The 10985-nt window shown below is 36.4% G+C and overlaps 1 protein-coding gene across 1 annotated transcript; it reads left to right on the top strand.

Annotated features, from left to right (window-relative positions):
- Positions 1–5661: 5661 nt before the first annotated feature.
- LOC124099820 (olfactory receptor 4C3D) lies at positions 5662–6573 on the top strand. The gene has a single exon (XM_046455051.1). It carries the CDS (start codon positions 5665–5667, stop codon positions 6571–6573), a length of 909 nt encoding a protein of 302 aa, XP_046311007.1. The 5' UTR covers positions 5662–5664.
- The last annotated feature ends 4412 nt before the right edge of the window (positions 6574–10985 follow it).

Here is a 10985-nt window from a genome sequence, read left to right as displayed (position 1 = left end):
CACTGGCTGAATTGAGGAGTTGGGACTTCCATGGTTTGATGTCTAATTCAGAATCTCAAAGTCTGAAAGCTCTGCAGATATGCCACTAGACCCAGAAACTGAAAATCCCAGTCTAATGTAGTGTGTCTTCTACCCATTGGAATCGTGATGTACTTCTTTACTATGGTTTATTCAACTGTCCTCTGCCAGCCCTCTTGGATTTCATAAGAATATAAGAAGGCACACAATGTAGAATTTTCTGAAGCTCTTTCCTAAAAAGATCCTGCTTTTAAAAAAATACTAACAATGTGTTAAAAATGCTAACAATAAATGTACCTGGCAATTCCATAACAATTCTGTAGCATGCAGTAAAGGCTCTTCTTTAGGCTTTCTTTGTTTTTGACTGTCAAGATTACGGGGGAGTGCTGGAAGCATCAGAAACAGGTTCCATGTATTTGAAATTTATGAACCCTAATTGGTAATTTTTGACATCAGGAGTTAGAGGTTAGAAGTAGAGAAGGGCATTTCAGAACTGTAAGTAAAGGAGATGTAACATTAGGAGGGCCAGGATGGGGTAGAGAACATAACATGGTGGATGACAAGGTTCAAGGAGCTACCAACCACCGCCCATGTGGCGTTGGTCATAAGGGACAGAAGCCAGAATTGTGCATGGTTGTACAGTGTGAGACTGGGTGCATAGGGAGCTGAGTTTAGCATTTGCAAGTCGATTTGGGGTGGTTTTCTACTCTTTGCATCCAGGTTGGGTGGGATTCCTCTTTCATGATCATTCAACTCCTTGGGCAAAGTCCTATCACAGCACTGAACACAATGTACTCATTGGACCAATCATTTGGATTAAGATGTCAGTGATTTTTGTTTTTGACCCAGGCCCAAATTCTTTCCACAACAAAACAGAAAAGGGCAACTGAGCATGAGCACCATTCTTCTCCATCTACATTCTTTTTTTTTTTTTTTTTTTGTACAGGGGATTGAACTCAGAGGGGTTTAACCACTAATATGCATTTCCATTCCCCCTTTTTTTTATATTTTATTCAGAGACAGGGTCTACACTGAGTGGCTAAGGGCCTCACTAAATTGCTGAAGCTGGCTTTGAACTCACAATCTTCCAGCCTCATCCTCCCAAGCCACTGGGATTACAGGCATGGGCCACCATGCCTGGCCTTCATCTGCATTCTTAAAAGAGGTCATGATGTTCTTTGGGACTGGCTGGGTCTCAACTAGCCATGTGATCAGTCTGTGAATCCCGGGTCCCAGCCATAAATGTTCTGATTTAATGATAATCTGGTTCCTAAATCTATTTATTCAGAATGAGTATCCACTCCTTTTGAAGGAATATTATTATTATTCTCAGATGACTACAACTGAAAATTTGGTGTGTCTGGGTTATTCCTTTTCAATCACTGAGGTATATTCAGATGGCATCAACTCAAGTCCAGATGCAGCTGCTTACAGACCATGGAAAGTAAGTTGGAGAATTGCTACTTATCTTCTCTGACCCTGTTTCTTCATTGTAAAGGTGACATCTATTTTTTTAAAGGTTGTTGTGTAAATTGAATGAAATAATCATTTGAAGAGCTTTGCACATCAAGTTGCCTCAAATTCAGTGCTATATTTTAAAATACTTTAAAATGTTTTCTGGAATGTCTAAGTTAGCATTCTGTGTTTTAAAATTTTATTAGATTGATGGTACACCTTGTATTTGGCAAATGTTTTGCATGTTGATGACATTTTCTAAGTCACTTTTCTTAAATATGGATGATTTAAAAATACATTATGATGATGCAGCATTATGTGGAAAACTGATATGTTTCATCTGTTATTAAATGTACCCAACAAAATCTTATCTCACACATTTATTTTTTAATGGGTAATACTTCAGTGATATGCTTGGTAGGACATTGCAAGTCTTTTCTTTTACATAGTGGTGTTCTGAACATTTGCATTTTCTTATGCAAAGGCATCCACATCTAAGTGTATATTTAGTCGTTTAAAATATTTTCTTGTGACAGCATTTTAAAAATGTGTTTCTTTGCCTAGAATAGTTTCCAGCCAGTTGATTATGAATCTCAATAGTGTGTCTAATCTTGGAAAAACTAAACATGCTAGATTAAAATTTCTTATAAAATCTTTAAGCAATACAGCTGTGGACCTGTGCATGATTTAACAGTATTCTTTTAATCTTTCTTACAGTGATTCATTTGTACAGTGGCTTTGTGAAATAACATTGCTGTGAATTATTATCAATAGAGCACTTTTAAATGGAAAAAAATAAAAAGCCTAGCACAAAGTCTAAAATGTGTTAAATATTGACACGTTTGTATTCTCTCTGTAAAGAAAAGCTTATCTCTGTTCCTTGAATTTTCTCAGCAACTCCAACCCTGCAGGAGCCTGGATCATGTGATACATCCAGAGCTTCCAACAGATGATTGCTGTCTCCTAGTTACATTGAAATCCTGGAAAACCATCTTTGGTTAGGGTTTCAAGAGAGCTTCTCTTAATTGACAAATCCTCACTCGTTCAAATAAGAGTTAGTATTAAATATGACTCTGGTTGGTTACTGAAAATTTGGTAAGAGTTATGAATAACTGGGAAAGAGAAAGGTCACACTGGAATGACAGTGGAAAGAGGCATTATCTGCTAGTACTGGCCTCACCCCCTGTATTTCTGTATCTGGTTCTTCATTTGTATCCATTGTGATGAACCAGCAGTTGTAAGTAAACTGTTTCCCTAAGTTCTGTGAGCAACTAAAGTCCATTAACAGTCTGAGGGGTTTGTGGGATCCCCTGATTTGTAGCCAAGTCAGATAGAATTGAGGGTAACCTGGGAACCCACTACTTGTTCTTGGGATCTGGAGCTGAAGGCAGTCTTGTGGGACTAAGCCCTTAACCTGTGGGTACTATGCTAACTACCTGTGAGTGGTTAGTGTCAGAATAAAAATAAACTACAGGACACCTGGTTGACCTCTGTAGAAAACTGGAGTATTGCTTAGCATGGAAAGCCTGCACACAGGGTCTCAGAAGTGTTATGAGGGGAGGAACAATTTTTTTCTTTCTAGGTCAAGTCCTGTTTTACTACTTATAAACTTTGGTAGAGAGGCTAATTTTGGTGAAAACAGTTAATTTTGTCATCTACAAAGCGAAAAATAAACCTACTTTTTTCAGTCTCATTATAATGATGAAATAACATGACTTATACAAAAGTCCTGAGTTACAAATTCAAATTGAACAGTTACATGGACATAAAATTTCTCCACCAGTTCCAACAGCTGCTTTGGCAAGAAACCTGAAGAGTTGGCATCTGAGAGGCTGAGTTGGGAACTACTAATCATACACTAAGCTCCTTTTTGCATTAATAATATCTAAAGGAGATACTATATAGGATAGAAAAGCATAGGAAGCTGTTCAAAATCAGTAGTGGTTAAAAAATGTTTACCTTATAATATCAGGATAGTGTTAAATATATGGTATGATTTACAAAGTATAAATTAGAAATGAACAGAGATCTATAGGTGGAAGAAAGAGTGGATGAAAAACACACTAGGAAGCTGGTAGCTTTCTTTTTTGGATGGCAGAACTAAGGAAAAAATGTTTTCTTTTTAAATGTTTTCTAAACTCTGTCCAATAATCATAGGTAGTTTTCATTGTCATTATCTCTTCCCCTTTTTTCCTGAGAGGTTCTGCTGATATACACCTTTGTACAGTATGAAGCTAGAAACTTTGCCTTCTCTTCTGTTCCTTTTTGTGCTGTCTATGGGCTGAGTAATCTTGGTCCTGAGAAGAAATACCATGGTGTAGGAGTGGGTTCAGGCTGGAGAGTCAGAAGGCATGGGATGTGTCCTTTGACTTGGGCCAGCTACTTAATCTTTCTAGGTTAAAATTTTTAGCATTTTCAAACCAAAGATGTTTGTATCAGATTATCATACAAGTCTCTTTCCTTAATGGCTTTTTAAAAAGAAAATCAAGAGAGATGGTTCAAGAAGTTCTCTGTAGCTCATAAGTGGATGAGATTCCTTATTGTGTTTTGAACCCAGGTCACTTAGATTTTGATAGGTGTGCAATTCAGAGAAGAGATTATGGAGCTATAGTTTCTCACTGCATATATTTTCTCCCTGTAGGAACATCCTTTAACACTGTCTAGACATTTATCATATGGGTCATTCCAAGAAGGGAAAGGAAGCCCCGATGATGTAGAAGAAAGGACCAGATGACCTGTGAAGAATCCTGTTAGTTCTAGCAGTCTGCCCTGTTAGAATGGAATAAAAATTCTAGTAAGAAGCTATAAATTGACTTAGATCCAGTGGTTGTAATTTTCTTATTTTGGGGGGGTTAGTTTTAATTAATTCAGTGTGCATTTCATTGGACATTGCTCTAGGCTCTGGCACTATGGATATTAATCACACAGAACTCCTGCTTTCAAGATATTGTGAGTGTAAGGTAGGTGGAAGTAGATCATGAAAAGGTAGTGTACAAAGAGTTAGGATGCAGATGCAATCTGTAGAATCTGTAAAAGTGCAGTAGAAAGCCTCATAATATAGCCCTGGGTAGGGGAAGAGATGATATTCCTTATGGAGTTGAGAGATATTTGAGCCTGTTTTTGCAGGATGTATAAGAGTAGGCCAGCAGAGAAAGAGAGGCTGTGGGAAAGCAAGGAATTGAAAGTGAGCCTGGCTTGATTAAGGAGTTAGAGTAAGTTAGTATGGCTAAAGAACCCGGCAGTGGACAGAGAGGGGACCTGAAAGACAAGGTGTATGAGTCAGTAGGTTTCTTGTAAGGAGAATAAATTTCTTGCATTTTTATCTCTAAAGAAGGTAAAGAGGAGCTTTTCGAAGATTTTAAATTGGGTAATGATTTGCATGATCAGCTCCTAGAAATAACATTGTGACTGCCAGGTGGACTATTGAGCAGCTGTTTGAGACATCCAAGGTAGAAGAGATCAGCTATGATGTTGTTCCTTATTTTACTATTTCACCTAACTCTAATGCTGACAAAAAATTGCAGAAAATACTTAAGGAAATTATTTTGCTATAATTGGTTATTTTTAATGAAAAATACATAATTTAAAAATGGCATGTGAACTGAAAATAATAACTATGCTTATTTGTGGGATACAACATGACTTTTCCTGTATTTATGAATTGTTCAGCATCTTTTGATTAACATGTGATAGAATTTTGCATGTCAATGAGCTATAGTGTGATATTTCAACACAGGCATACAGCATGCACTGATCAACTCAGGGTAATTAGAATTTCCTTCATTATTTCTTTATGCTTAGGGCCTCAAATTTCCTCTCTTTTATATCTTCATCAAATATATAATAGGCTGTCATAAATGGTACTTATTGCATTGTGCTGCAGAACACCATTACAAAAACTCCATGAAGAAATTTTTAATCTGAAAAACAGAGCTAGTTTTAAAAAGAATTGCTTTTTATTTGTCAAAAAGCAAAAGATGCAATGTTTTGAAAGTTATTAATTTTGTCTATTATGTTTTCAATCAAAATCCCTAATGAGAAATGCAGAACCTGATTGGCATTATTTCTTTGGGGATCCAGTTTGGGTTAATTATATTTCACAAATCTTGATTTTTTTTCAAGTTTTTGAAATGTCTCTAAAGAGAGATAACAAAACTTTCTTTATAAATTTCTTATTGCAGCTCAGAGTTCATGGATAGTCATCGAAACATCACAGAGTTTTTCATGCTGGGACTCTCACAGAATCCTGTGGTGCAGAGATTTTTATTTGTGCTGTTTTTGATTGTCTACCTGATCTCTGTTGGGGGCAACCTACTTATCATGATCACTATTATCTTCAGCCCCACCTTGGGTTCCCCTATGTACTTTTTCCTTTCATGTTTGTCCTTTATTGATACTTGCTATTCCTCATGTATGACCCCCAAACTCATCGCTGACTCCTTGTATGAAGGGAGGGCCTTCTCTTTTGAGGGCTGCTTGGCTCAGTTCTTTGTTGCTCATTTATTGGGAGGAACTGAGATCATTTTGCTCATGGTGATGGCCTATGACCGCTATGTGGCCATCTGCAGGCCTCTACACTACACAACCATCATGACCAGGCGTCTCTGTGCCATGCTGGTGGGGGTGGCTTGGCTGGGGGGCTTCCTGCATTCCTCAGTTCAGCTCCTCCTGGTCCTTTGGTTGCCCTTCTGTGGGCCCAATGTGATCAATCACTTTGTGTGTGACTTGTACCCTTTGCTGGAGCTCGCCTGCACCAACACACATGTCATTGGTCTGTTGGTGGTGGCCAACAGTGGTGTGATCTGCCTGTTGAACTTCCTCATGCTGGCTGCCTCCTACTTGGTGATCCTGCACACCTTGAGGGCCCACAGTACAGAGGGGAGACGCAAAGCCCTCTCCACCTGTGGGGCCCACTTCACGGTTGTGGCCTTGTTCTTTGCGCCCTGTATATTTATTTACATGCGCCCATCATCCACTTTGTCCATAGACAAAATAGTGGCTGTGTTTTATTGTATTTTGACACCCATGTTCAATCCCCTGATTTATACCCTGAGAAATGCAGAGATGAAAAACGCTGTGAAGAATCTCTGGAAGAAATGAGCAATTGTGGATGGACAACACAAGGCACAGTGGGAAAAGAAATAAGAAGCCGCTCTCAGAAAAAATATTGTCATGATGAGATAGGAGAGATCAACAAAAAATTCCGAATATAACTGATTGGAATATTTGTATTCCTGCACAAGCTATCCATGCCCCAAAGTATTGCCAGACAAATAAATATATAACAGTTCAACTTCTTCTTAATGGTTTCACCACCTGAAGAGCATGGAAGAGCAACCTCTCACTTCCTCACCTGTGCCTAAGAGGGAGCTGATTGGGATGAACCCAATCCCCTTGTTAAAATATTAGCAACCTGGCATCGAACTCTGGACACCAGAATACTGATTATTTTAGTGACTGATGGTTCACTTATATCTGTTTTATATCTATGATAATATTAGAAGAATCTATAGCTTGGGATACTGAGAATACAGCAAATGAAATTAGGAATGACTGAATGCAAATCATGGAAGTATGCAGAACTGGCTCATGATAAAGTTAATGTGAGCATGATTATATATAATAAGCTATAATATATATTCAGAAATAAATTTCTACATGGTATGTCAGGTGATCCTCCCTCACAAATGATTGAACATTGAGTTAATGTTAGGTGTTGTTCAAGGTCACATAGAGTTCTCATAAGAAATTGGCATGATTTTACTTTTTTAAAAAAAGTTGGAAGCTACAAGGAAAAATAGGAGAAAAGGGGATATAAAAAAAGTAGAAGGGAGGCCATGACAGTGGAAGAAGGGGATTAGGGAGAGAGAGGAAAGAGGGTGAAGGAGATATTGGGTAGTGATCAAATTATGTTTTTATGTATGTTTGACTATGTCACAATGAAACTTAGCATTTTGTATAACTAATATGCACCAATAAAAATTAAAACATTATTGAAGTTATTCATAGAAGTTGGATTACTTAACCAAAGTTGAGCTGGAATCTATATATGAATCTTTCTTGCTTTAAGTTGCATTTGTCGAATGCACAGTGCTTCCTGATTTACTCATCTTCCCGTGTGCTTTATTTTGTTCATATTTCCCCTTGTAAGCTTTTTGTCAATGTCTTTATTGCCAATCTATGTTATGTTGTGTCCAGACTTATTTAGAATCCAGAGTTATCATTAAGTTCATCATCAAGGAGGTATTGATTCCTCCAATCTACTTGGCAAACTGCCATTCCCTGATTTTGTGCTCCCATTGAGATGTGTTTGTCTTGTTTTATGTCTCACTACAACTTGGGCCTTTTGAATTCTCTGATTAGCTATCCCAGCTATTCTGCTTGAGGGCTGGATTTGTTGATATCACAGTGAAATATTCATTTCTTGCAAGTATAATAATATAAAATGAAAAGCTTTATTGTGGGCGATACCATTTTCTGTGTAGTGACACTAGATAGTTCCCATGATTTCATTAGCTTGCAATTTTACTGTTTCACATATAATGCCAGTTATACATTTATTTGCAATTTTATGTTCCATGGTACAATAATTATATGGTTGTATTTAAAAGACATTTGTTATAGAAAGTGTTTGCAATATAATATGGAATTTTAAAAAGCAGGTTATAAAACAATGTATGGCTATTGGTGTAAAGTTCTGTACCTTATTATCAGTAGGTACAGGTATAGTTAGGTGTGTATTATTTATTAATTTTTAAATTTGTTTTAATTAGTTTTGCATGACAGTAGAATGCATTTATGCACTTTGATATACATAGATGAGTTATGATTTCTCATTTTTCTGAGTATTCATGTTGTAGAATCATATTGGTCATGCAGTCACATATATACATAAAGTAATAATGTCTGTTTCATTCTACTATCTTTCCTATCCCCACATCCTCTCCCCTCCCCTACCTTTACTTCACTCTGCTAATCTAAGGTAATTCTATCCTTCTCTAGTGTCCCCTTCCCCCTGCCATATTGTGAATTAGCATCCGAATATTAGAGAAAACATTCAGCCTTTGATTATCATGATATTCTCCAACTCCATCCATTTACTGGCAAATGCCATAATGTCTCTCTTCTTTAAAGCTGACTAATATTCCATTGAGTTATATACTACATTTTATTTATTCATTCATCTATTGAGGGACACCTAGGTTGGTTCCATAGTTTAGCTATTGGGAATTGAGCTGCTATAAACATTGACCTGGCTGCATTACTGTAATATGCTGATTTTAAGTCCTTTGAGTATAAGCCAAGGAGTGGGATAGCTGGGTCAAATGGTGGTTCCATTCCAAGTTTTCCAAGGAATCTCCATACCGTTTTCCATAGTGGTTGCACCAATTTGCAGTCCTATCAGCAATATGTGAGTGTACCTTTTCCCTCACATCCTTGCCAACATTTATTGTTTCCTGTATTCTTGATGATTACCATTCTGACAGGAGTGAGATGAAATCTTAGTTTTGATTTGCATTTCTCTAATTGCTAGAGATGTTGAACACTTTTTAATGTATGTGTTGATCGATTGTATTTCTTCTTCTGTGAAGTGTTTGTTCAGTTCCTTGGCCAATTTATTGATTGGGTTATTTGTGGGGGTTTTTTGGTGTTAAGTTTTTTTTAGTTCTTTATATATCCTAGAGATTAATGCTTTATTGGAGGTATATATGGTAAAGATTTTCTCCCAGTCTGTAGGCTCTCTCCTCACGTTATTGATTGTTCACTTTGCTGAAAAGAAGCTTTTTAATTTGAATCCATCCCATTTATTTATTCTTGATTTTACTTCTTGTGCTTTAGGATTCTTGTTAAGGAAATCAGATCCTAGGCTGACATGGTAAAGATTTCTTTCTTGAGAAAGAAAGCCAGTATGCATATACTGGAGTTTTACTCAGCCATAAAGAATGAAATTACATTATTTGCAGAAAAATGGTTGAAATTGTAGTTTCATATTGAGTGAAACAAATTACACTCAGAAAGTCAAGGGTTATATGTTTTCTTTTATATGTGGAAGCTAGAAAGAAAAACATTTAAAAAGTAACCTCATAAAAAAGCAAAGGATACCAGTAAAGTAGAGGAAAGGATCATGGAGAGGGAGAAGAAGAAAATGGGTGATACTGAGGGAGTTAAATTTATCAAATTATATTATGTGCACATATGAATATATCACAAGGAACCCCACAATTACATATCATCATAAAGCACTAAATAAGTAAATAGCCTATGTCCCACATCCCATATCCCAAATCCCTGGCAGCCAAGAGAACAGAAACCCTCACTTTAACCTGTTGTTAATTTTGGCTTTCTATTTTATATTGTAAGGCAAAATGGACATTCTGGATAATATTTGTCAGTATCTATAACAGATATTAGTTATTCATGCTTGCATTATTGGTTTAATTTTCAACCTGGTGGTTACTTATAGGATATGTTAAGGCCTATTTTAAGGACATTGTCTGATGATTAGTTTATATAAAATAATATAGTCTACTAAATGACATTCATATACATTTCAATTCACTAAAATATAATAAAATTTGGCAAATAAATGAGTTTGTCATTATTAACTTTTCTGCAGTGTAGAACTCCCACTCTTCTTTCAAATCTCAGATACCTTACATGGCATATGGGAATTCTGCCATACAAATCAACAGAAATCTCCAGTCTCCTCAATAGATGAAACAAGGCACTGTAGGAGTGTTACAGGTAACTAGGTTCTCTGAAGGATCTTCTCAATGTAGGACAGGCAGAACCTGGAACAAACACACTCACTGAAATAGCGCAGGTCTCTCAAGGATAAGAGAAGGTCTCCTACTCCATCACTAAATTAGAACATTGTATATTTTAGAAATTCAAAATCATTGATGAAATGGACTAAATATGTGCATGCATAATCTTCTACCAAAATGGACTCTAAAAAAAGTTAAGGCCCTAATAATCCTGTATCTACTAAAGTCATTGAATCAGAGATTTAAACATCCCCAGAAAGGAATTTTTCCTCGTGTGCCAGAAAAGTAACATATCATTGCTTTTTATATTTCATCTTTTCATTACTAATGACTTTATAAATTACCTGGAATTCTTGGTTTGAGCATTTTTTACTGCAGGAAATAATAATAGCATTCAACCTCCATAAGAACTATTATACATTAAAAATAAAGGAAATTTCTTAACCTGAGGAAGTATATCTACCCAAAACGTTCTCTAAACATCATTCCTAATGGAGAAATTTAGAAAATTTCCTTTTAAAATTAGGAAAGGAAAAGAATTATATTATCAGTGCTTGCTTTGGACATTGTGCTAGAATTCCTATCCAAGGTTTTAAAAAGAAATGAAGATAGACTTAGGAGCAAAATCAACAGAATTCGCAGATGTGACTGTGTCTCCTAAAAGACCCAAAAGTGTTTAAGGTAACCATAGTCCAGGAGTGGTCAAATAAAAGGAAACCATGGAACAGATTGTAAAGGTCTGGT

Source organism: Marmota monax, unplaced genomic scaffold (assembly GCF_021218885.2).
Source record: "Marmota monax isolate L192 unplaced genomic scaffold, Marmota_monax_Labrador192_F-V1.1 WCK01_AAM20220418_F8-fsc00047, whole genome shotgun sequence".
Lineage (NCBI taxonomy): Eukaryota > Metazoa > Chordata > Mammalia > Rodentia > Sciuridae > Marmota > Marmota monax.
The sequence above is the reverse complement of the archived record's forward strand: the minus strand, read 5'-3'. Positions and strand labels throughout refer to the sequence as shown.